Raw genomic sequence first — 27,380 nt, 5'->3', positions numbered from 1 at the left:
TGGCACCGTAAAATAGTTTATATAGATAGAACTGTGAGTTTTAACACTTTCGCGTGGTATATCATGTGACCAGACTGACTGAAACTTTCACTATAAAAATGGATTGAATGCAAATAAGCCCACTCCAGCCCGTGTGATTTTAAGGGGTTAAACTCAAGCTCATACCCTGATGTGCATGGATTTCAGTTTCCCAAGTTTGTATAAATTAGCTTGATTTGTCTAAAAAATGTTGAACCAAAACATATCAGGCATCATCAACAACATACAAATTATTGGATGCAAATCTGGGAGACTGTTTTTGTCTGTCTTGAATTTTCGAATGAGCCGATGCTACAGTATGTTTTGAATAAGCAGGGGTTTTCCTGGCTCAAAATAGGGTTTAGGTGGTGACTTTGCGTGACAGCGACTGCAGTCGATCTGGCTGCCACTGTCAACTCGAAGCAATGCCTCCCTATATTTAGCTACATTTAGAATGGAAAATTCTGTAAAGTCTTCAAGAGACCACCCACAATGCATGGAGATGTAGGCTTAAAAAAAATGAAACCCAAGGCAAAAGTAAAAAATTGGAACAATTTAAATATTTATTGAAGTGTTACACTACTAAGTGTGAGATTGGGGGAAAATATAGCCTATACTGAAGGATTAACACATTGTAAGGGTCATTCTACAGGAACAGTGGTATTTGGAATAGCAATATGACTTGAAATGCATTTGTCACTCAAAATTTTGGGAACAATATTATCCTTTTAACTTAATGAGCCTACACAAATGCCACCTTAATGCATTTCAATTATTTTTATACAATCACTCAAATAATATTTGCACCATCCTTTTTTGTCACTGGTGTCACTTGTACCTTGTAACAAAATAACATTTTTTTAAATTTTTTTTTAAAGAATTTTATTTCTTAATTCATTCGGCACAGCAAAAACAGTGAAGGTTAATAAAACCGTAGAATCCACTTAATTGCATAACAGATTATCGTATAATTTGGGTATTTGCATAGAATTGCCAAATCCCAAACTATTCCCCATTCATTCCATGTAAAGAGAGCGTATATTTGCATAAACCATTGTCGCATATTTCTGATATTTTCATTAAATTATGTCCAGTCACATCACATATTCATCTAGAAATAGAATATACAAAGTCAGCAGACGCCTCATAAACAAACCGACAATTGCCTTATAAAGACACAAGACTTGAAAATCACTACTATAGCAGACGCCCGAGTGGCAGGCGTGGTTGTCAGCACTCTGTCTACGGTCTCATTCTTTAATGCAATTAAGTGGATTCTAAGTTAATTTAGCGTGTCTAAGGTTGCAGGCTGAAAGCAGTCAAAACTTAAAACACCTAAAATGCAGTGTCAAATTGTACCAATAAATGCACGGACCATTTCTAATTGTTTTACTGGTGGGTTTTTTTTTTTTTGCACGATTTCGCCTGTAGGCAGCCTGAAAAATCACTCCGGCTGCCCGCCGAAGACATTTCAATGCAGGCAAAACCCTGATAAGTGGGCAGGAGAAATGATCTAGTCATTCAATAAAACAAAGTTACTATTGGTTTCGTTACTGTGCCCAATTGAATTTCCTTTCCTAGCATACTCTTGCTGGGGCTTCCCTTTTCTGTACTGGCAAGCCAACTTGTAGGCATGAGTTGATGCTTCTTTAACAATGGAGAAAATTAAGCGCTCATTCCAATTACTAACAAATCATTGTGTGACACCGTTTTAAAGTTGATTGACAGCTGGGATGTTAGTTTTCTGCTATTTCAGCCTCTTATCAGTCTTCCTAAAAGGAGGAGCTTTCATGTTGACACAGCAGATGGGGAGATGCTTCACTAACACTAGGGTTTGCTTTTAGATGTTTATTTTAGATGTTCAAGGGGAGTTCTTTTTGCTGCTAATACACTAGTTTGGACAAGACTACAAGTCAGCGGTATGACAGTGGTATTAACACATTGCACCCTCAGTTCTTGTCTAGTCTTTTCCCCTGCTTTCCACAAACTGGCATAATGCATAAAGTTTTGTAATATGGCTTTAAATATACTGGCATTCATGCCGACATCAGTTCTCCAAGAATCATAGCAATTTACTGCCGCACTCACACTTGAAAATAAAAACATTTTATTAATAAAACAATCCCAGATTGCCAGCAAACTTTTCAAAGTAAAACAAAGAGGAAATAAAACAAAATATACAACCAAAATTAACACAAGGGAGAAAAAGCTTTGCAACACACTGAAAAAAGTACAAAGAAAAGTCATACAAAGATGAAACATAAAAATATTTACAGAACTAGACAAATGTAATTGAGTGTCAAAAAAAGTGTTAAAATACAAAGACATAATCTAAAAAAAGTGCTTTGGAATATACAGGTACAATCAAAGTATAGATTTTTTTTTTCTCCCCCAAGCAGACATACAAAACCTAGAGCCGAATATTTCAAATGTTTGTTTTACAGAAGAAATTCTCAATTTTTTGGTAACAAAATCTTGCTGAACTTTTGTTACAGCTTTTTTTAAATTTCAAAATGAAGATGGAAACAGCCACAAGTGACATCTGCATTTTGATTATTTTGCCTGCATGTATCACTGTTGAATCACACCAGTCATTTGATTAAAACAAAGTGTCACTTGTTTATGGTTGGTGATGAAGACAGTAAAGATGGAAGTGAATCCAAATGAGTATCAGTGCGAAAAGTTTTTCAGGAGAAACCTGAAAAGCTTTTCAAAAAGCAAGCATGACTTGGCAACTTAATAGTGAGACGTTCTCACTGAAATACCAAAAGCAGGTCTGACCCTGGACAGCTTCACAAAGCTACATAGCACTGCTATCCAAGTGCCTGCACCTATCAACTATCCAGCCTACCCCTATGCATGGCATTTCAGTGGAATGCAAGATAACATAATGTCCTTTTAAATGTAATAACTCACCAAAGAACAAGGTAGAGCCCTCTTCAGTGTTTACTGCAGAGCATTTTGACAAAACATATCTGGCAACAGGCTTCTGCATTAGTGAAGTAGCAGGAAACAGAAGCTTGGGGAGATGGGAACAGACTGAAACAGGCCCCGCCCCTGGCAGTTGGTACATCACAGTGATGCCCTGCCCTACTGCCATCTGAAGTGGGCGCTGCCTTCATGTGTCTGGTCTACTTATCACAAACCCAACACCGACCTGAACCGCACATGAGCCACCTTAGCTCTAGATCAGCTCATTCAGCCAAACGCTAGTCTTGTGTTCTTGTGTGTTTGGGTAAATTCCTTTTTTAAAATTTTTATTTTTATTTTTTAAGTCTGCTGACAATAAACAGACAACCACAGGCAATAAAGGCTGTACTGTCCTGAAAACACAGAGGGTCTGTTTTGGGCCTGTGCTTTTCCAGATGTTGACCCTCCCAAATGAAGGGCTTTCTGTCAAATCTGTCAATTGAAAGCACTGGGAGTTCAGAATATCAGGAAGTCACATCACTCACGAAATAGCATTCATTAAATTCCACTAGATCAATTCACCATCAACACAAAACCATGCTCAGAAATGTACACCATTTCTGCAGACCCATCTATTTTAGCTCACTAGCAAAGAGCGTGTCTGCTGTTCATAACAATGGATCATAATGTCCCCAAATTGCAATGTGTTACAGTGCCTTGAGCTTGGGAAAGGATCTAAATAAATAAAATGTAGCAATATTAACAGTTATTATGGTTACGGCTATTATTTTTATTTAAAAGGAAATTACTATATGCTGTAGTTTCACTAGGTACTCAAATACCTTACAGCCCTGCACTTGTAACACACTAGTCTGGATTTACATTAAATGGCAAGAACATTTTTTCCCCACAGTTGGTGTTCTTTTAACGTTTCTTGCTACATAAGTGTTGTATCTAGAATGAATGAAGCCCACTTCGGCAATGCAAATGTCTCCTCTAACGTACAGATTACAATTGTACAATTCATATTAACTGATGAACAAAGTGCTGATTGTGGATTTGACGGTGCATAGTATTTCTGCAGCAGGGAAAGGGGGGGGGTAGTGTAAGGCACAGAGCTCCATGCCCCTCAAGCGGGCAGCGTAGGAGATGTAGGAGGTGGGGAGTCAAGTGCTGGCTTGTTTGTTTTTGGGTGGGGGTGTCACAATTTCGCAATGCAACGGGCAAGACGACGTGGCGGGACAACTGGGGTTGACAAACGCAGCGTGTTAGGAAGCAGGCCCAAAGGGACTATAAGCTCTAACCATCCTGCTCATGACGTTCCGAGCCAAATGTGACCAATGCAAAAAGCAACATCGACCTAAAGCATAGCCTAGATAGTTAATGAAGTCATTTGGGTATGTGTGTGGCAATTTGTCAGCTTGGGGTGAGGGGCAGAGTTCTCTCCTGAAACCGGTGCTGTGACCCCATAATGTGGCTTTTCCCGAGATGAGCGCTGATGTGATGGTAAAATCATCTTTCTCTACGGACAGAAAGGGAGACAAAGGTGCATACAGCCGAGCTGTTTCCAGACACTCACAGTGCCATGTATAGATATATAAAGGCTGTTACATAGGTATGGGGTGTGTTTCCTCATTCCACTCCTATCTCCTTTCAAACTCAGGCTCCAAAGTCCAGCTGTAGCTACAGTCCTGGCTGTCTCTGGACCCATTCCCAAACTTTCTGCCCTCTTCCGGGTTCCCGGATAATCAGCCTTGGAGCTCCTGAGGTCCAGAACACAGTGGAGTGTATTGGAGTCCTTGCTCATTAGCAACTGTATTATATGTTTGGGGCAAGCATGGTACTGCTAATAACTTTCAAGTTTGTCCTGGGATAAACAAAGAACAGTACAGCACACAACCTTTGGTAAGCGTTGGCCATGTCAGAGATAAAATGATATTGCCTCCAAAATGCTAGGTTGTATTTCAACTTCTGAAAACCCATTTATGGAAATTTGGCTTCACAAATCATGGTTTCTCAAAATGTTCTCAAGGCCTCCTATAAGCAATGGGACATCCTTTGCATTTGCCGCAGGGATGACCATGATCATGGGGTACCACCGGACTCAACCATGAATAGCATCAACAACCCTTCGAAGCTGATTTACAATGTGCCTGCATTGCATTATAGCCTGTTCCATGCAGACCTGATATAGGTGGCATTTTTTTCATTCGTTTGAGAGCATGACTAGGGTTTTTGGCCAGTCCTTCCTCCTCACCATGTAACAAAAGACTGCAACCTCCTCTTCTTCACTGGCTGGCTGGCTGCTATGGGATCCAGGACAGGTTTGTTTTCACACAGTTAGTTCCTTGAATTAAAAAAAATCTCTTCTCAGTCTTTTTCTAGTCCATTCCTTTCCCGCCAAAAAAACAATGGAAAATCAGAACTAACACAAAGCATTTGTGCTTCACAGCTTTTCCTGTGCTGAAAAATGTCTGAGGAAAAAAGGGACAGGAAAAAACAGACTGAACGAGTAGATGAATACCTCCCTCTTCTTTTCCCAACCAGAGTCATGTCAAACAAAAGGAAACACTTTGCTTGCCTCTGTAGAGCATCACTTTTTTTTGTTGCAAACAAAAGAAAAAAGGTGGCCTGCCCCTCACTTCTTTTTGTCCTTCTGCTTCTTGTCAGGCTTGCGGGTCTGCTCGGCGGCCAGGCGACGCGGCATGACCAGGACGCTGCCGTCGCTGCCGTACTGGAGCGCGTACTCACTGGCTGGGTAGGGCCGGCCGTCCTCGTCCCGCAGCTGGGAAAACACCTCCTGGTACAGGCTGTGCACTTTCTGCTTCATCTGCCGGATGGACCGCACAAACTCGGCCTTCTCCTTCAGGAGCCGGGCCTTGTCGCGCCGCAGGCCGTCCACGCCATGCTCCAGGCTCAGGATGGTGTCCAGCTTGCGCTTGCGGCAGTTCTGCGCCGCCATCTTGTTTTTGCCGCGCCTGCGGATATCCCGGATGAGGGCCAGCTGGGCCTCGCTTAGGCGGTGCTTGGCCAACAGCTCGTTGAACTCCTCCACGGGCAGGTTGATGATGCGGTCGTTGGAGAAGGGGATCTTCATCGCCCGGGCCCGCCTCTCGTCGCGGCTTGACTGCTTGTCCAGGAAGTCCGGCTGGAGGAGGGGCGCTGCCTGCCCTTTGGCGTCCCGGTTGATTCGTTTGCCGTCAGGCGACAGGGCACGCTCTGAGCGCGAGGGCGAGGATGAAGGTGGCAGGTTATAGGTGTGATTGTGGCCGACGTGTTCCAGTTGGGGGAGGTGGTGAAACTGGGATGGGTCCTGGTAGCTCATGCGGCAGAACTTGCTGTGCTCGGGCTGGTGACCCCCAACAGCACCCTCCTCCAGCTCTGCTGCCTCCGAGTCGGTGCTGTACCCTACTGCCCCTTCCTCGGAGAAGGTGGCGGAGGTGGCGGAGGAGGAAGCGGCGGATGAGCAGGAAGTCTCAGAGGTGCTGGGGGATGCGGGACTGTGGCTGGAATCCAGTGAGAGGCCTGAATCGGAGTCCAGCTCATCCTCCAGCTGGGAGGCCTGAGCCTGGCTGAAGCCCTCCTCCATGGCCAAATCCAGAAGACTGATCTCGTCTAACATGGCCTCCTCCAGAAGGCTGTTGAGAGGGTCCGCCAGTGAGGGTGTAGAGCTGATGTTATTGGTACCGTTGAGTGGCGTCGGGAGGAAGAGCCCTGTTAGGTTAGTGGCCCCGAAGGTAGAGTTGACATTGGAGGAGTTGCTGGAGGAGAGGCTGAGCAGGGTGGGCCGGCAGGGCCTGAGAGTGTCCAGATCAGGACTGAAGAAGGCAGGGAAATCCTGGCTGCAGCTAGGCAGGGAGGCCTGGTGGAGGCTAACATCCTGGTTAATGGGAGTTGAGCTAGAGAGCCCGAAGTTTGCCAAGGAAGCAGAATCCAACGCACTGCTGCCGTTAGCATTGTCAGAGTTATTGTCGAGGAAGGGGTTTCCTGCAGTGCTGTTCACCTCCATCTCCTTCACAAAGCAGAAGAGAAGGTTGGTTAGAGATCATTTAGAGCATTAAGGACACAGATGAGACTAATGGTGAGGAAGGCCCACTGTGCCTGGACTGACCTGCAGTTCCATGATGGCCATAATGTCCTGCCATTGCTGCTCCAGGTCCAGGGATGTTTCAGTTTGGGGCAACACGGTGAGACCCTGGGAGGTAGAGGGGCTCTCTTCACTAGGCTCTCTTAGCTCTGGTGCTACTGCACCTTGAAACTGAGAACAAAAAATCTATGGTTAATACATGTCTCAATGTCTCAACACACAACAGTTCTGCAAAGGTATCATTAATGATTATCAATAGAATCATGCATTTACATAAAAGTATATACTCCTCTGGGGGGACATCATTATTTTTATAGTTATATTATGAAAAAGAGTCAAAGAAAACAAACACTATAGTTATTCTGTTGAGATATTTCTTTATTTTTTTATCCTGACATCAAAAAGGTTTTTATACTGCTCACTACTAGATGTTTTACCAAGTAAAACTTTCCCCTAAATTTCTGCAAACATGCCTAACCAGTTTAAAGACATGTTCAATTTAATCAAACCAGACATAAGTTGTTTTGTAACGAGACTAAAAGCTCTTTTAAACTGAAAATTCAACAGGAAAAGCTATGGCCTGAAAATTGTAAATGAAACTTTGTACTGTTACAGTAGAAAACCTGGATTTAAGATTTTGTGTACGCGAGTCAGAAATCAACTGCCTTTTATTACAGAGCTTACGAAGGAAGATACTGTCAATATCTAACATGAAAACACAGATAACTCCTCTGATTTTTAAATACATCAGTCCTGCGCTAAAGCCATACTTATTTATATTAGAAGAGCAATGTTTTTGCTTAAATAACTTTAAGCTGAAAAGAAAAACTTGGCTGTAAATGTAAAGAAGTGGCTTTTATACCACAATCACAGTCATATTTCATTTAGATTTGCATTTAAGGAACAAGACCTCCTGATAATACATTATTGTCCTTTTTGTCTCTGTTGTTGTACTCTATGCTCCCTTCTGTTCTACTCCCATCTAAGCTGGATCTCACTGGCAATAGGTTTTAAATCTCCAGGTGAAAACCTCATAAAATGAAGGTTTATATACATACAGAATGCACTTGTGCTGCTCCAAAAACATTCACAAACAAAAAATTATGATGATTTTGTTAACTGCCTGCCCCCACCCCAGTGATGTAACCGAGATTAGGATTTGCCCAGAACAGTAACTGACCATTGGTTTATTAGCAAAGCACATCTCTGGACGTTTTACCTCAGAGTGTCAACTAAGACAGACTCATAGTACCGTGAGGTTATGTGCCCGACAAGCAAGGTAACTATGGGCATGACTAACTTCCTAAAATGGTAATCACTGGCTGTTTTGCAGTCATGACTGCGTGGGACGTTACCTCAGACTCCTCTCCAAAGGGGAAGGTGGCCTCCAGCAGCCGTAGGCACTCCTGCAGGGACAGTGAGGACTGGCCTCCCAGGCTGCTCAGCTAGGGTGAACACGCAACACAAAAGGTTACACTTCTACCTCAACCTAATGTTCACCTATGACAATATATTCATGACACCAATGATTTTTTTTTGGTCGAGAATCATTGATAAAGGAAAAATTCCCATTGGTATGAAAGTCATGTCACTCATCCAACTCCACAGATCAAAACTGTGCAGTAGCTTGACCTATGTCCATTGAGATGCACTCACAACTGTTCAGCAGTTATGCCTATTACAGTTATGATATTGTAGCTATAACTGCCTTTGTAGTATTGGGCCAAATATGTTATTACAGCAACCAAGTCTGTGTTGAGTCACAAATCTGAAATGGTCAAAGTTGCTTTTGGGGATAAAAAATCTGAGATAGCAGAGCTGTTTTCAGGCAAAAACAGTACCATCTGCTTGGTCCTTTTTTGACTTTTACTAAAAAGTGTCATCTAGTGTCATAATCAAGATGTACACCACTGGTATTCAAGGATTTAACACCCTATGCTAATCGGCTTATTGTACACAGACAGATGACAGTGCTCATGCTTCCTCATGCATCTGTTGTCTCAGGTACATGACAGACAGTGGCTGATCGTGCCTCTCTGGTCAGACTTGTGATTGCATGGCAGGAGTTGGAGACAGCGGGGGCTGGCTAAGTGGATGTAACAGCTTATTCAGAAGCTCAGCAGAGTGCTTCAGCGGCGCGATAGCAATATGCTCTAGGGCCAGCATACTTGATCCGGGAGACAAACAGATCACAACTGAAGGTCCGAAGGGGGAAGGAGGGGTCTTGTCCTTCACGCCCCATTCTTTCTGAAAAGTGGAGCCAGTGCATTTCCTACAGCTGGGATCCCCATCTGCTGAGCAAGCATGTGTACTCCTATATCCACCCCGGAGCATGCTGAGACAAACGCATAAACCATTTCTGCACAGCCAGCATCAGCCAAGCAAAAGCCAAGCAAAAGCCAAGCATCCCCCATGTAACAGAAAGAGACTTGGGGGAGGGGCCGTCACGTTTGCCTGGGAAAAGAAATAGCCTAACTGCTCGGTGCTGTAACGTATCCGCGCATCAACTTATGCTGGATAAGGGCTTTCCAGAAATCACAAGACAGTCCAGGTCCAAGCGTTCTCATTAAAGGAACATGTACCGACGTGTCTGTGTCTATACCAGTCCAACCGAAACACCAGCTGAAAGTACAGCCGTCCTCAGTCTGCTTGGATATGCATTAATCTGCCATATCATTTACAAGCATGTGTCACAGTCTCACATTTCCTTATGATGCAACTAAGAGAACTTTCTGATGAGCGAGAACACAATACTTTTTCCACGAAGGCAGGGCCTTCTGTGTCTGTGCTGTGTCAACCCCTTGATTGTTCCATACACCTTTTTATTGGCAGTTTTATATTCAGTACACTGCTCTCTTTGTAATATGCAGGTTAGCATTTGTATAGATTGCCAGGATTGAGAATGACTAGGTTTGTTGTTATGAATCAGAAATTTCAGACAAAATTTGGTTTTATATCAATACCATGATTTTCATCATTGCAGTACAGATCCTTACAGTTTGCTTGAAACAGGCAGAGAACTAAAAGTGAGCAAACACCATTCCAGGCTGATCAAATGAGTTCTTAATCATTAACCCAGTAAGGCTCTGAATAATCTTGCACAAAGCAATGCTTTCATTATGTCATCGAAACTGTACAGCTTCAGGGTAGCCAGGGGTCAAACTTGGTCACGATGGCGTTCCAGCACTTTCAGTAAATAAATAAACTTTTCATTTGACTGGCAGTTTCACACAGAGCAATGACAATCCAGTCTATTTTTAATATACTCCTGTCAGTTTATTATTCTGTCCAGTTTACTCACTAAACCAGTCAGAAAAAAGGATGAAAAAATAAAGTCTTTTGTTAGCTGAAGCAGGAAAACGCAGAGTAACAGGGAATGAATGACACAGAGAGCAGCCTGTTTGGAGGTGGTATTAGGTATATTTTAGAAGCTAACTAGCAGTAAAAATTTATAAATGTAATCTCTAAGCAGAGATGAACACACTGCTCCTGCAGACACTGGCTACTGGTCGGCAAACTTTTCTAACATAAAATTTTAGATACACCTGGAGTTCAGTAGGTTCACTCAACTTACTTATCATTACTTGCGACAGTTGGGTATCTTTGATATAAATAACAGTCTCAGAATACACTTATGTCGAATGCATCTGTCTGATTTGAGACTACCAGCTAGTTAGCAAGCTCATTTATTTTGTGCTGTGAGCCAGAGGTTAGCTAGTTGATATGTTTCTAAGTGAAATGTTTTTATGTTCACAAAAATGATTTCTCAGCATTAGCACACCCACAGCAAATCTGAAATAATGTGATATGCATTCCAAAAGCATCAATAAATACACTAATATATTGCTTAGTTTTTCTTAAATACAAATATATACATGATGCATTTAAAAAGCATACTTTAGATACATTTTATACAGTAAAAACTTTAGAAAGCTCAGAAAGTGTAATATGCCCTTTTCTATTATTCATTTGATGAATGAGGTTTCATAAAATGAATAATAGCCATTTAGCCACTGGTCCAATATATTGCAGAGATTACATATTGCAAAGCTCATAATACCAACCAATTTGGCAACTACGTTGAGCTAAGATGGAAGGTTTCTTACACCTATCTTTGCTGCTATTATAGCCTCAAGCCTGAAACTTAACCTACACCTGATACTTAGCCTAAACCATCCTTAATGAGAGGACACCTAAATGACTCCATGACTTTCTGCACTTGACTTTCTCTTCCACTTCTGCAGGTCGCTCTGGATAAGTGACTGAAATGTAGTGTCACAGAACGTTGGAATAGTTGATACAGTAAGGCTCTCGCAGGAGATTCTAAAGGTGGCTCTTACCTGCTCAGGTATGCTCTCTCCTGTCTCTCCATCCACCTGGATATGGGTCTGTCCGGCCTGCAGGTTGAGTCCGTTCCTCCAGCCCTCCGTCTCCGGCTCATCCTCATTCTGCTCCGGGGACTGCTTCTCCGCCTCCGTCTCCTTCTGCCGGCTGCTGTAGTTGAACACCTCTCGGCCCGCACCAAGGTCAATGTCCTGGCGCCACAGGATGTCAATCAAATCGATGTCCTGAAAACACAAAGAAAATGAAAACATGAAAATGAACGCTGTTCCAAGCCAGTGCTTTGCAGAAGAAACTGGGGATATGTGACAGGGATAATGTATGGGTGACATGCAGCTAACAGTTGTATAATAAGGAGGGCTGGAAGATGAAGGAGACTCATTCATATATTTATTCTCATATGGACAATCACCTGTATCTCTAAGTACAGTAAACAAGAAGAAAACTGAAAATACCGGTAGGTTTTAATCTTGTTAAACCTGGTGACTGGCAAAGCTGTACATTATTTCAAAATAACTTTAGCAGTAGGAGAATAGACACAAATCCTTCCACCCATTCTGATACATTATTGTGAAACCCATTACATGTCCATTCTGATAGGTAGGTACAATACAATATGCATGGACCTGGCAAAATTCAGAATTAAATTAATGTTAATCATAGATTTCTACCCAGAACATGATCTATGGCTGATGAATTTGTTCTTTATATCAATGGCAAATGGGTACACTACTGATACATCACTGTAAAAAAAAAAATAAATAAATAAAAAAATCTCTAGGCACTAACGGCCATATTTATTAAGCATGCCGCATGTTTTCAATTTAGCGGGGTATTTACTAAGACTGGTTATGTAAATAAGCACTGCCGCAGCGAGTTCATTTAAATGCAACAGCCGGTGTTTAAGTCCAATGTATGGCAGGAAAGCAACATTGTTGGATACCGCTCCGTCGCTGGTGAAGTTGGGTTATTGACAGGATTCCATGGATGAAATGGATAGGCACTGTCACCTTAAAATGTTACCATGTCTCATTAGTAAAAATTTCAGAACACATTTTTCATATTTCAAGTTGTTTAGCCAACTATCTCCATAGTCACCACCTCTCAATTACTCTGACAGGCAACTGTTTCTAAAGATGAAGGAGACGTGCATTTTAAAGATTCTCTCCTTTCGCAAACAGAGGGGGGGAGTCACCAAAAATGTAACGCTTAACACAAATAACACGATCAATAACAATGTATAATGTGGCTACCGTAGCCATTTCAGGACTGTACATGTTCAATTCAGTCCTCTAACCACCTCCTAAAGGAATGAAGCAATGTGATAACCCTTGCGGGAAATATTTCCAAGAAAGTGTTTTTGAGCGAGCAAAGTAAAAAACTGTTTCCGGAAGTAATTTTTGGGTATAAGGCTTAATTTTTATTTGCAATAAACCACATCATACATCATTTTAAAAACAAGCAGTCCTTCAAAAGTTAGTATGATTTTCAGAGTGTGTTCTAGTGGGAATTGTATGCTAGGTGACCAAAAAACATGATGTGCCCATCTGTAAATGTAGCAGCTGTTAAGAGTTATACTGCCTCAGTTGCTACAGCAAACAACGTGCTTCCCCCGTTATATGTTTACAGAATGCCATCTAAAGAGAAAACAAGAGGGTTGGTACTCTGAGAGATCATGGAGGGGGCTTCAGATTTGGAGATTAGGGACTCTAGATGGTGCTGAAAACCATCTACATGCGTGTCCTTTTTGGGGAGGCATTTTGAATGTTGTTTATCAAATCAAATCAAGTTTATTTATAAAGCACATTTAAACAACCAAGGTTGACCAATGTGCTGTACAATAAAACAACATACAAAAATAAAATAAGATAACAGGTAACTGCAAAAAAGCAGTAGAGATAACATAACAATAATTAGTTTCATTTCTTTAAAAAAATTTAAATTTTACTCTTCAACATGTTTGACTTTTTAAATTAGTTGTAAAATTAATGTAAAAGAAACAGCTACCTGGACACAGGTATTTATGATAAGCACGCACCAGATTTGTCTGTGCTTCGCCATTTGCTTTGTAAAAGCTTACCTGAGTGTTAAGAAACAAAAAAAGCAGCTTTCCACATCTTTTTGGACGTTACCACAACTCACTTCACAGCAGGTTACCAAGTTCCTTGCATGTGCGTTTTTTACGTACAGTACTTTTTCATGAAAAAAGCCCCATGCTTCATAATCAGAATAATCTGTTGCTGGTCAGCAACCCTATTTCGCACCCTATATAATCATATGGACTAGGTGGACTGAACGTAACATTGGACTGCATATCTTGGTTTTAACTGTATCTGACTCGAAAAAGTTATGAAGGTAATTGAAATGGCTAATGACTACTGACATGTCATAGCCGTTTGGAGTAAAATTTCATAGTGCTAGGCTTAATATTTTCTGAATAAATGAGCAAAATCCTAAAACTGCTAAATTTATACACACTGATGTCTCTTCTTAAGAATGGCCATTCTTATTTTGTGCCGGAAAGAGTGTTAAACCTGCTTTTCACAGATGTTAAAAACATACGCAATTACCTTTGCCCCAAGGGACACCATCCATGATACATTACCTGTAGCAGGTCATATGCATAAATCTCCATTCTCTCCTCCCATATTTTTGTGGTCTGAAGTCAGAAAATACATATGGATTAACATGCAACTTTTAGGCATGCCATATTTTTCTCATTTTACCATAATTTTTCTTCGAAGTGGCACCTTAGTAAATACGGAAAAACACTATTTGTCTCGTTAGCGTCTATAAAAGCACTGCAAATCCTTAATAAATGCGGTCCTAATTGGGTACTGATACATTTACCATTTGTCCGTCAAACAGCAGCCTTTGATCAGTTATTTTCCAGGACGCCTTCAAAAATGTGGGACGTGGCCACATTTTGACCACCCTGTCAATCAGCCAGTCAGGTCTTGGTGCAAAACAGAATGAGCACATACCTAGCTCTCTGGTTACCTCTTACCACAAACCCTGAACGCCCTATTGTGAAGCCAGCAGCTCATCAGAAATGCTTAAAATATCAAAACCCATGCACTATCAAAAGAATACACTAAAATGGAAATAATACTGAACTATCCATTTAAGAGCTCTTTTCATTTAATTAATTGAATTTCAATTCATTCTCTAAATTGACTATATTGAAAAATAATTGCTCCAACCTTGCTCCATGTGTAAACTTGCATTTTGGCCATAGTTTTAGTGTGACTACTGTCTCTAAAACAAGCTTCAAAAACAACCCTGGTTTCTATTTCTTCTTAAGGGACTTAATTGGGACAGGACTAAGCCACAAGGGAGATTATGATGCACAACACCTGCTGTGATGAGGTCTTCGTTTTTATGGTACTAACTGGTTTTCCTTACTAATAGCTTTGTCCTACACAGAGACATGTTTAAAAATAGACTTATTCTGAGCTCAATGACATGAGCATCTCTCACACCATCAAACCAGACTCATTATGAACCTCACATGTTTTCCAACTACTAATCTTTGAGCTAATCTAATCTGTGTGCAAGATGTTCTACTCATGCTCATGGATGGTTTCCCCAACTGCATGAAATGGCACAGACTTTTTGAATGACAGACCCAGACAGTTCTGGACAGGTGTTTCAGCAATGCTTAAAACATCCAGGTGACTGCTCCCCTTTGGCGTCCTTAGTAGGCTCCAAATGTATGGTGATTGGTGGCAACATGCTGAATTGAGACCCAGGTTATGCGGAGGCATTGGCCAGTTCTCGCATTTACAAGACTACAGCTCCCATTTGCCCTGTGCGTTTCCTCTCCCTCTTTGTAGCGCCCAGCACAAAAACACAGATGAATCTGACAAGTTAATACAGGGAAACCAGTTTGCCTTGAAATATTCAAAACAAGTGTTTTGGTGCTTCCAAGATAGCTGGAGTCACACTATCATCGATTGCGACCCGGAGCTTAATCGGCCTGCTCTCGCAGGCGTGGAAATTTCACCGCTGCAACGCCTTGTGACACACCCGAGCAAGAAGCAAAGTTCTGTCCCAATTTATGAGCTGGCAGTTACAACAAAGAGCAGAGTGTGGCCCCAAAAACACCCCTTTAGGCAGCAGTCCCATGACAATCAAGAGGCCCATATGACCGATGACTGCTGCAAGGAGACAACCTCCACAGTACGTCAGCAGCAGCTCGCTCCCCAAGACCCCACATCTGTACGATGGTTTATGGGGTAAATGTGCTGGGTGTCACCCCGTCTCTCTAGGGACGGGTGTTTTGGGAGCTCCTGAAAGTGCTGGTAAGCAGTATGGTGTGGTGCTGTGCTAGAGAGCTAAGCTGGACGGGTGTCAGGTCAAGTCAGACTGACCTGGTATCATAAATCCTGACTCTCTCTGAGGACAGCTGGCCCACATTGGGTTAGGAAACAACCCACGCTAAGAAGTAACCAGAGAGCTAGGTATGTGCTCATTCTGTTTTGCACCAAGCCCTGACTGGCTGATTGACAGGGTGGTCAAAATGTGGCCACATCCCAGATTTTTGAAGCCGCCCAGGAAAATAACTGATCAAAGGTTGCTGTTTGACAGATAAATGGTAAAAGGGTATGTAAGCCATTAACCCTTTGAAGAGAAGGTTTTTTGGAATGTTTTTTCAAAATTATATGCCAGTTTTCTAGACCTCCACAACTACCTGCAATGATTGTTACATCAGCATTAGAATGTACAGTCAAGAACATTCTAATCACATATTTGTTATCTTACACCTCTGAAGGGTTAAGAGGGGAGGAGTATCAGAGGTCAGGTGATGCTGAGAAGGGAGGTGATGTTTCAGAGGGTTTCATAGCTTGGATGGAGCTCTGAGCGAATGGGATGTTCAGTGCTGTGGACTAGCCGCTGTTTACGCTGCAAAGGTCCTTGGCACTGTGGTGGTAAACAAGATGCGCATTCTGTCAGACCATGTGAGCATGTACAGCTGACCCTTGCTCATGTTACAGATGAGCCCAGTCAAGGTCACAGCAAGACAAGCCCTCTCTGGCCCACTGAATGATTGGTGTCCAAACAAGCGGTGCTGTCCGGACAGGTTTAGCAACTCTGCCCTATATCGCCTTAGCTTAACTACAGTGTAATCTCTTGGCATAAAATGGTTTATTAGGGGGCATAACCACTTTAGATTTAAACAAGGTTGTAGCTAACCTTTTCTCTTTTTGTACTGAAAGCACCCCATTCCCATTCTTTCCTGAACAGTCTTTTAGAACTAAGTTCCACGCCACACATCTACATTCACACATTTACGGTCACATTTTGTGCCAAGTTAGGTATGGGAGTGTGATTGGTGGCCTTGGACTGGCCCTGTAGGAGTGGTGGGTGTGTGAGAACACAGGGTGGAGACCAGCCTTTTCACAATGCGCTGACAGACGCTCAAACTGCAGGCTCAGCGCTCCACAGTGCACATCTCCAGACCTACTGGGACACTAAGTATATGCCTCAACAATACAATTAAAGCAGACTGTTTAAAATAAGGTGCTTTTAGAAAAGGAACACGCCTACACCACATAAGCACGTGCGATATTTCCGAGAAGCTCATGTCTTATGCAGCCTGAGAATTGACTGCTGTTTTTCTGGGCCGGCTCAGTGCGGGACGGCAGCAGAGTGTGGGACACATGGCTGTTTAGGCTCGTTAGGCAGCGGTGGCAGATGGGTAGCAGGCTGGGTACGAGCGGCCACCCTGCCAACGCTGGACAGATGCACCTCATGATTGTAATGACTGATCCCTGTCAGTCTAAAAATGCTGCCCTCGCAGGAGAACACGACTCCAGCCTACTCGTATCTACGCCAAGGGGAGGATGCTGCCTTCTGAAACATCCCCTCAGGAGCCCATTGTTAGAGACCAAAGCTGGAAGAGGCAGTCGTTGGAAGAAGGCACGCAGCTGTGTGTGTGTGTGTGTGTGTGAGAGAGAGAGAGAGAGAGAGAGAGAGAGAGAACGAGGGAGAGTGAGAAAACGCGTGTCCATCCTTGTGCGACGGTGAAGACAGGTGGCTCCACCTGGCAACATAACGGAACTGGCTCGAGTCCTCTCACCTCTCACACCTGCGTCTCCGCACAATGGCAGCGTTTCAGTGTGATTAAACAGCGAGCGAATCAGGAGCCAGTACACCGAGTTATCACTTCCGAAATACGGCCTCACTCTCTCTCACTCTCTCTCTTTCACACTCTCACACACACGGGCATGGCTCACTTCCGACGCTGCTACCAAAGTTGTTTGGGAAAGTTCAGGATATTCTCTGCATTAAAGAACACCCTGTCTATACATGAGCAGTATTTAATCACAGGCCTGCCAAGTACACTAGACCTAACTGTTCCTCCCTACTGAGTAAGCAAGACAACTCCTAGATCTAATTTCTTAAGTTCCACATACACTCCAGGCATTCACCTGAAACAAATACACAAGTATTTTTTTTTTTAAACTTAAGAGCTGCCATGTGCACAGTCAAAAGCATACAGCACATGTTTACATACAAAAGGCCTGCAAGATAACCACTACTGTCCAGAATGACGACTTGCAGAGCTGTGCCACCCTGCTTACAGTGAAATATTGGAGTAATATAAGGCTAGTTATGTGTATAACACATGATAATTCTATAGTGAGACCCAGATATAGCCCAACCTGCAGCCTGTCTACTTCTTACCTTCCTTGTGCTGGGAAGTCCCTAGGAAACCACAGAGAGCACAGTATGTAAGGCTCAAAAATACTACTTTTTTCCAAGATATAGATTTTTTTAATAGATATTTGACTACTGAATATATTCACTTTCTTGGCTAAGGAGGAAGTAAAAATGAATCCTGCACCACACTATTAAAGATGAACTGCACAGCTCATTGTTTTGTGAGGCCAAAGGGTATTTTCTGTCATAGCCTATGCCTCTCATCCTGTATAAACAGCTTAAACAATGCAAATTAGGGCAATAAAGTCAAATGTTTCCAGAAATATGTGTAAATTAAAGCTTAAGCTGAAACTAAGTTAGACTAATTGTATTTAACAGCAATTTCTAGAAAACATCTGAAGTCATTAAAATTAGCCTAATCTCAATTACACCCAGTATTTCAGAACAAACCTGCTTATCCCAAAAAGGTACTTGGCAAGTATGTGTGTTGAAAGATTTTCAAATGTGCATTTTAAGAACACTTAAAAAATTACTACTGTGTAAATGGTTTACAAAGCTTTTTTAATCATTGTAAACAAAACAATAGCCAAATGGCCAAAATTAGTTTAAAAAATGTATTCAGTGTGTTTATCATTTGGAAATTTGTAGTAAAAACATGCATATTACCCTCACATCCCAATGCAAAGAATACTGTACAGCTGCGTGGCGATTTAGAATCTGGAGATGGACCAGTACGGCCACAACCCTTCTTAACTTTTCAATATATGCTGCAAATTGAATTGGCAAGATCTAAATTTGTAATCTCAAGTCATTCCTGTGCAGATCCAGTGCTTTTTAACAAGATTCATAATGGCTCAGAATGGAAAGAAGGGCAGGTCTCAGTTATTTTTCCATTACATCACATTTTCTCAGCGCACACCTGCCTCCTGAGCGCGTGCAGTTCTGGCTGCACCTGTACTAAGGGGAGCAGGACACAGCTAAACAATGAAAGCCAACCGAGACGTATTGTTGAGGAGCATATTTCTCAACTGCCCGTAAGCATATTGCATATTTTCAGATTTCCGCCTTTTTTTGATTTCAGAAATGATGTGATATCAGATAAGACTGAAGTATTGAAACATTGCTGGACCTCACCAGTACTGCCACAGCATGGCAGCCTGAGAACAGCCTGAGAGCCCGGTACTGGAGAGGGGGGAGGCTTTGTCTTCACATGTAATGAGGAGATGAGGGAATTCTGCACTGCACTTGGCATGGAAAAGCATACTTAATATTTAATTAAACCCTGAATTTCTCAAATCAATCCAGCATCAAAACACTGACAGATGTGATCACAGTTTTACTTCCTCTTTAGAGATAATACTCTCTCTCACACACACGCACGCATGCATACGCATACACAGAACTCTTCTGTTAATGGGAGGGTGCAGCTGGAAAAAAACGGGTTTGCCAATGGCCAGTGTGCAGGATATTTAAAATACGTTGTGAATTTTTCTGTGGCTCTCTGTACTCATGTGACCCACTAGCTCTGAGGCTTGAGTAGTGTTCCACATCCCCTCCATCCTATACAAAATAAACACACGAACAGACTGGGATAAAGAAGGCTGCCCCATGCAAAAAAATCACCAGCGTAAGGGACAATGCTTTTGCCTTTCACTGTTAACCAGGACCCCAGATCACTACATCATATGCCTGGTTAGACCCGCAGTCACATTTTAATTAACAACCCGCAGGCTAACATTTAACCCAATGGCACTGCCTTGCCTCTAGACTGCACAGTTCCCAGCAGACAGCAGAAGCACTCCCACACAGACCCGCCCATTCATAGAGAGCCTTCTAGAGCCGTTGCAGCACACCAGCACAGGCTCAGCCAGCACACACAGCCAGATTCTGCCAGTACAGGCTCTGCCCCCACAGAGCTGCAGCTCCTCCAGTGCCTTAGAGCCCAGAATAAATCATACACCCTACACAAAGACCTTGTATGTACCACACAGCAGGAAGCCCAACCCTGCAAATGCAACTGCAGGCCAGGTCCTCCTGTGAGCAATTAATGGCCTGACCAAACGAAAAAAAAAAAACTCATGCAACCACTACGCTGACTTTTTGCGGATCTATACTAGAGAACTAAATAAGAAGTAGAAGGGAAAGGGGTTCATGTGATTGCATTCATTCCCGCTCCCTCTGCTACTTTCGCAAGTGGCACCTCCGCAAGATGGCCGCCATGGTACTTCCACCAGAAAAGCTGATTTCAGCCATTTCGTCCCAGCAGGCCAGAGCCACTCATCTCATTTGCTCACAGCACAATTTAGGCACCGAAAACTTGTATATGCTCATCAACAGAAACCAACCATAGCATTTCTTCCTGGTTCAAAAAAACTGTCTAGACTGAACCCAAACAAAATAAACATAACCAAAAATGCTCAGCACACTAGTCACTGACTGGTCAAAAAAAAATTGCAATCTGTAACAAGTTAATTTGACAACTTGACGCGCCACATTGGCCAATCACAGAAAAGACTGTGGGCCACTGAAAAACTGCCTAGTTGAGAAAGCAAGTTCCCTTCTCGTTCTTAAACACTTCTGTGACATATAGCCTACTACATGTGTCACCACAGTTGATACTTGTCTTGCCTAGGGCATTTTGAGGGTTGTAAGAGGGAACTGTTTTATAAACCTTGATCTTCCTCCCTCTGCACTGTATCCCCTTAACAGTCATTATATCACAAATTCCTTCATGTATTCAGGCCTGTAGGTACAATGAATAATTTATTAATTATAGCAAAATGTGATAAATCAAATGACCATTCAGTGCAAACCCTAGCACAAGAGATAGACCAACTCAGAAACACGGTATTATCCAGTCTGCTAGTTTAGCCCTGGCAGCCAAAGTCCTTTTTACACTAAATCAGATCAAATTTTACATTTCCAAGCTACAGGGCCACAGACAACACATGCAGCCTAACTTGTTTAAATAAGGTCCTAGTCAGGACAGAGCTGCTGTCCCCTGGTGCTGCTGTCAACAAAGTAAAAAATAAAGCCTGAGAAGCTCAAAGCGTCATGTCTGGGAATGCGACTGCCCAGCTGAACAAGGGACAGGGTCTTTACAGACCGCATGCCTGGCCAGTGACACCTAATACGAGGGAAAATAGGCCAGTGTAACAACCCCTGATTCTCCCTTCCCACCTCCCCCAACCCCTGCCTGCTCGCCCTGGTGGGAGCAATGCAGTCTGGCACACGGCGTACTGGCACCGGGGGGGGGGTGGGGGCTTGGGTTTTCCCGGGACATAGCCCTCCCTCACCCACTCCCACTCCAGGTTATTTCCATCCTCCTGTTTCCAATATCCCTTCCCATCCTGCCGACAAACAAGTGCAATGTGACAGAAGGCAACTCAAAATAGACTTTTGCCAGAGGGAGAAGGAGTTCTCCAAACGACAAGCAGAGGGAGAATCAACACGTCAGATTCCTGTAAACTCACACGCTTACATAAATGTGCTTGGGCGCTGTGCTCTGACTGGTTCTCAGAACATACCGTAACCGTGCACAGTTCACTCCGGTATAAGAGGGTTTACCTCGGAGACAAGTCCTTTTTTGTAACTTGTGACCTGAAATCGCATTTCTTTTCCTTGCTGAAAATGGGCTACCAGATAAAGCAAATCAATTCCAAATTTGTTGAGACAAAATAGCCCTTTACTTGGATCACCTTCTGTTTGTGTAAAAAAGTGTGCAGTGGAAAAAAAAACTGAAATCAATAATTAGACTACTGAAATGTAACTGAATTAAAACTAGCCTATAAACAGTAGCGCTGATGTCTGTGAACAGCCTATACACAGCTGGCTTCTGTCTCTGTTTTGTGAGGTTATACAAGTGCATGTATAGTCCTGCACATAATGTGTGGTTGCACCTGCCTTCTACAAGTCTCTGGAGGTACGGTATGTGCCTATGCTGAAGGAGTGCTCATTTTTTTCCATAAGCCTGTTGGAAACTTAATTCTGGGGCTGGAGTGAATAAAAAGAAAAGAACAAGGTTTTGCTGACCCCAGATCAGTTTCCAGCATTTACATAAAAGGTTTGTGAAGTTGGGATTAAACAAACACTGATCTGGAATTAGCTCCGCAGAGCTGAAATGAAACAGCAACTGAGTATGGTGGAGCACCATGCCATTTCAGGGGCAGACAAACTTTCAGCAGACCAGTACGTGACAAGGGGAAAATCAGCCTGGCTCTTGTTATCCAATGTCCTTATTGCTCAATGCCCTGTTGGCACAACAAAGGCCTATAACATGATTAAAAGTGGGTCATAAGGACTTTGATTATAAGGAACAGATGTGCATATTGTCGAAAGAGTTGCCTTTCCAATGACCCTCCATTAAAATGGCAGCAATTGTTGACAATTTTAACTGCTATAACTTCAAATTAAAGCAGCACTCCTTGACTTTGGCCACAGATCAATGGGTTGGGAGACAAACATTACCAGTGTTGCAACAAAACAAGTTTTCCTGGCTATTATTCTTCTTTGACAACGCTTGGTCAGTGTAGCCAGCAATACAATACAATGAGCGGGGAATGCACTCGAAATGACTGGACAGTGCTCTGCGCCCGCAACACGTCCATACATTCCTCTTTCTAACACAGTCGCACTTGGAATGGCAACAGCAACTGACAATAACAAATTTACACAACACTAGTTCAAATTAACAAATCTCGTCACACCACAACGATAATGACACCTATTGCGATAAGTTTCAGAACTATTCTCTTATCGCTTCCCAAAATATATTCTTCCAAACAGTCGCAGAAGAGTATAAAATTGAACAGAACATAATTCAAACAGAAGGCATGCTTTTGTCATATGAAAAAACAGTGTACATTGTATAAAATGAAACATAAAGTAAAATAAACCAATATGCCGTGATGAACAAGAATATACGGGCAGCAACAGAGAATTCCCTAGAGATTACCAAGTGTAAAAAAAATAAAAGTAATTTTTACTTTTACAGTACCCAGACAGACCATGAGAGTGACTCACTAAAGCAGAACTGCCCAACCCTATTCCCTAAGATCTGCCACCCTGTAGGATTTCAATCTGACCCTAACCACATAAGAGTGTGAATCAGGAGTGCCAAACCAGGGTTGAAATGAAAACAGGAAGACAGATCTCCAGGAACTGGGCTGGGCAGCCCTGCACTAAAGTCAGGGTAGCTGCAAACTAGCTGTACGGAAGTCTGCCCTCTTCATTCATTCACTGTGCTCTGTCGAGCACTGGCTTCTCCATTTGAACCACAGAGCACAAATCTGCCATCAATGAATGGCACGCTTAACAATAAACCCTCCCCGGTGTGACTACTTAAATATGCCAGTATGTTTACAGTTATTATTATCATTGCAAATGTGACCAGGACACAGGACCCCAATATTGATTCTGATTGTGATCCAGCTGATAACAGTACTGCAGCACCAGCCATAATCTTATCTAATATTTTGCCTTTAAATTTAGTTGGAAGCTTTGCCTTACATTTATCATCTCACAGTCACAACCACAACCCTAAACATCCATGCAAGTGCCATATAAGACACATAAAGCACAATCTATGCCCAGAATCTATCTACTGTATAAAGTTATGCAGATATACTCAGTCAGAACAACATAAATTGGTTACATCTCTCATGACATTTCATGACAGAAAATGATTTCAATAAAATACTAGCTTATAACCTACCTCACCCAAGTTTAATACAGTCGTGTTCCTTTAAGAACCTGGATGCTAGAATCATAACTCCACTGCTACCCTACGCTAATGTCCTTATCCAATGTGGTTTCAAGGCTCCTTTCTACTGTAACTCAGCCCTCGTCAGCTCCCTAATAGGAGTGCCCAGCAGGTAGAGCGTACCTCTTTGGTGAGGTCGTCATTTCCGTTTCCGCGGTGGTCTTGGCTGTCCTGGGGAGCCACGGCGCCCAGGCTTTCCTCGCTGCCAGGGCTGTAGCCGGACTCGGGCGTCTCGCCCCCGCCCCTCATGGCCGGGCCCTCCGAGTTGCTCACATCGTCCAGGCCGCCGCCGCCGCCGCTGTCCAGGGCGATGCCGGGGCCGGACTGTGCCGAGGCCGACACCACGCCCTCGGGGTCGCGGTGCACCAGCCAGGCGCTCAGCTCGGTGCTGGGGATGTGCAGGCGGTCCAGGGAGCGCACCTGGTTCAGCAGGCGGCGGGAGGTGAAAAAGTAGTCCAGGTCCACGCTCTTGGGGTGGATGCCATAGCCGTCCAGCGTGTTGCGGAGGTTGTGGAACTGCGTCTGCGTGTAGGCAGAGCTGGGGCCCAGGATGATTTCGCGCAGTGGGGGGAGCTGGGAGCTCAGGTAGGTGTCCACATCCACCCGCACCCCGATCAGACTCAGCAGGATGGTGAACTGAATCAGGCCCTCTGTGAAGTACTTTTTCAGGTAAAGCATTTCTTTGCAAAGGACCAAAAAATAAAAAAGGAAAGTAAAAAAAAAAAAAAAAAAAAAGGTTAAAATAAAAAAAATATAAAACCTAGTGTTTGCAAACCGTCAACAGCCAACAAAAAAATGACAACTGAAATAAACAGAGGAAAAATAAGTCTACTTTCACTCTCTTGGTGTGTTTAAGCAAACAGCAATATCCATGGAAAGGAGTTTTCTTCTGTCTTCTCTTGCATCAGTTGTAGAAAGTCAATGTGAAATGTACATGTAGAAGTCAAAAGTAAAGCTGTCTCTCACTGCCAACATCAACTTTCTCCTTAGTAACTCTCCCCCACCTGCAGAAAACAATAGAACACCACAAAAACATTAATGTATTTCAACAAATCATCCATACCTGGATTGAACATGATGAACTCCTTTCCATTTCAGAGCATCTGTGGCATTCAACCAGTGTGAGTGCTGAACCAGAATACAGGAAAGTGTCTGAGGAAGCACTGTCTCTGAATTGAACCTACTACTAAATCTGAAAGTAATGAAGTGAAAGTTCAAACAGTTATCATGGGAGGAGTCTTCCCCACCACAAAATGTCTACAACTACTTTACATGGTCATCTGGGGATTGCTTTCAGTTAGCTAATGGTTTGCTGGTTGTCAGCATGATGCAATTTTACTGTTTCCAAGGTAATATGTTTTCCCCATTTCCCTCACATAGGAGTTATGTAGCCTAATTAAAATGAAAACAGACGTTTCCCAGCCCATGCAAGACCGCATCTTTTCACTGGACAAAGGAATTATCAGTAATGTTCCAAATAAGCACCCCATTGTTGTGCAACAGATTGGTAAATAAGTAATAACAGTGCACATAGCGACTGTAGCTTGTGAGCAAGGGAGGGGGGGGGGGGGTTCTTGCACTATACATTTTTAATTTACCTTTATGGGAACACTGTGATAATCCTATTTTCACAATGTCTGATTAGCCTAATTCACACGCCAGACAAGAGATCTTGTACGAATCCTTCATACGATACTTTCTTCAATGGAAAATAACGGTGATACACGCTAAACTAAAATTATTTCTTATTGTATGTAATATAAAGTAGAGTAGCATGGGAATGACAGAATCACAAGTACTTTAGTAATCTCCACCTCTGACCTCCTTAAAAGCTTCTCAATAACGTTGTCACATCCACGCAAGGTGAACAGAAACTACATTTTGACCTGTACCACATTTGTGATATGTGCTGTCTTTCGGGTATATCCAAATATTTCCAATTGGAAGACGTTGATTACACCAAAAATAAGCGCTTGCGCCACTTAATCAATACAACCTTTACGCAACTGCTGGTAATTTTATTTAGCGATGCTTGTTTAATACAGTACTCTAAAACTGCCAGCAATTCAACGTACTTCCAAGACATTCCCCCAATAAGTTAAAAAACAACTTGGGCTAACCTTCTAGCTACCAATAATCACAGTTCCTTCAGTTGTATAAAATACAGGCTACTCCCAAACACGCCTTGACAAGTAAATATTGTTGACTTCACTCACATACGAGTTTAAAAGCAACCAACAAAGACAATAAAATAGTTTTTTTTTAAACCAACAACAGCATTACAATAGAGTACATGGATCAACGTTCTCATGATTTGTTGTCAGAATAGCTACCTTACGGAGATAGTGACACTCCAAACTGGAAGCTTCTTTGCCTTCAAAGGCGTGAAAACCCCCTTTTGTCTGGAACCGACGCAGCTAGCTACAAAATATGGCATGCAATCGCAAACGAGCTGTCTTCAAGGTATAAACTTCCCGTTTTCCCCCTTTCTTGCCTCTTGATGGATGATCGTTAAATAAAAAACAAAACACCATATAAGCAGCCAACTATATGACAGTAGAGACAGTAGCCACAGTTAGCTTGCGTTCTCAAAACAAAGACAAACTAGCTAGCCAGCTAGGCAGCGGTAGTCATTTAATTACAAATTAGATGAACGTTACGTTGCGCTCTCGTCAAGCATTCAGTGGGCGAGGTTATAATGAAGGTGAACTGGCAGGGGTGCGACTTTATAAACCAAGAATTCTCTTTCCAAGGCATCCCCTCCCTTAACCTACGTGACGTACAGTCTCGGTTTTCTTTTTTCCATCTTCTCACACCCCTTTCTATCTATTAACATCGCTTCAATACGGAGTTTACCCTAGTATTGCTCCTCCCCCTACAAAAATACCCAACAAATATTGTTATATTGCTGTCGTTGATGTCAGCAGCTACAGGACATTTAGCTACCTACTTTCTTCATAACACACGACTCGCCAGTCAGGAAGCATAGAGCCGGCTAACTTCCGCCATAGGTGCCCAGCAACACGACTAGCAACAAGTGGCACCACGGTGACTGACAACTTAGGTATCCATTCAAAAGCACAGAATACCAGGAAGCTGGCGATTTATCTCACGACGCAGCCAATTCCAAAAAAGGGTGGGTGGGACAATACCGGTATGGAAGTGGGTGTGTGACGGGAGCAGAACTACTACGCTTTTGATGTAGGCTATTTGTAACATTTTCCCACTAACGTTAGTTAATCTAGTGTCACTTAAAAAAAAACCAAAGGTCTAAATTAAATCGCTGGGTGTTACTTCTGAACACACGCGAACACGCCAGATAGCTTGCAACGGAATGGTACCCGTTTTGCTACCTAGCAAAGGTAGCTAAACAGTCTTTATTTTTCATACTTACGAGTGCAGATTTTGAAAAGTAGTCGTTTGAAAAGCTTTGGAACATGCCTGTCATGTTATCCTCTACAGCTATCCAGAACTTAAATTTATTTAATGTAAAGTTTGGTGATCTTCTTTCCCGTTTGAATGGCCTACCATGACTTGCAAAATTCCTGACCACACTACAGAACAGCGGCACACGTTTTTACAAAGCGCATGCGTGGA

The 27,380-nt window shown here is 42.7% G+C and overlaps 1 protein-coding gene across 5 annotated transcripts; it reads right to left on the bottom strand.

The window, feature by feature from the left end:
* Positions 1-556: 556 nt before the first annotated feature.
* On the bottom strand, positions 557-27,380 carry nfe2l1b (nfe2 like bZIP transcription factor 1b). Of its 5 annotated transcripts, none has more exons than XM_064321397.1 (6): positions 27,178-27,380; positions 23,907-24,787; positions 11,356-11,583; positions 8,371-8,460; positions 7,040-7,186; positions 557-6,940 (listed from the first exon to the last, which is right to left on the bottom strand). In XM_064321397.1, the coding sequence occupies exons 2-6, from the start codon at positions 24,459-24,461 to the stop codon at positions 5,567-5,569; spliced, it is 2,394 nt and encodes a 797-aa protein (XP_064177467.1). In that variant the 5' UTR covers positions 24,462-24,787; positions 27,178-27,380; the 3' UTR covers positions 557-5,566. The 5 variants fall into 5 exon arrangements, with proteins under 5 accessions (XP_064177467.1, XP_064177469.1, XP_064177470.1 ...); XM_064321399.1 differs by lacking the exon at positions 27,178-27,380 and adding an exon at positions 26,734-26,862; XM_064321400.1 differs by lacking the exon at positions 27,178-27,380 and adding an exon at positions 26,558-26,724.

The sequence above is a fragment of the Anguilla rostrata genome, chromosome 2 (assembly GCF_018555375.3).
Source record: "Anguilla rostrata isolate EN2019 chromosome 2, ASM1855537v3, whole genome shotgun sequence".
Lineage (NCBI taxonomy): Eukaryota > Metazoa > Chordata > Actinopteri > Anguilliformes > Anguillidae > Anguilla > Anguilla rostrata.
This window is presented reverse-complemented; position numbering and strand designations above follow the sequence as displayed.

Excerpts from the sequence above, each read along its gene's own strand:
- nfe2l1b (XM_064321396.1), bottom strand. Across the intron at positions 8,461-11,355 it reads GAGAGAGCATACCTGAGCAG|CTGAGCAGCCTGGGAGGCCA; the intron begins GTAAGAGCCACC and ends TGTTCACCCTAG. Across the intron at positions 6,941-7,039 it reads TGGCCATCATGGAACTGCAG|GAGATGGAGGTGAACAGCAC; the intron begins GTCAGTCCAGGC and ends TGCTTTGTGAAG.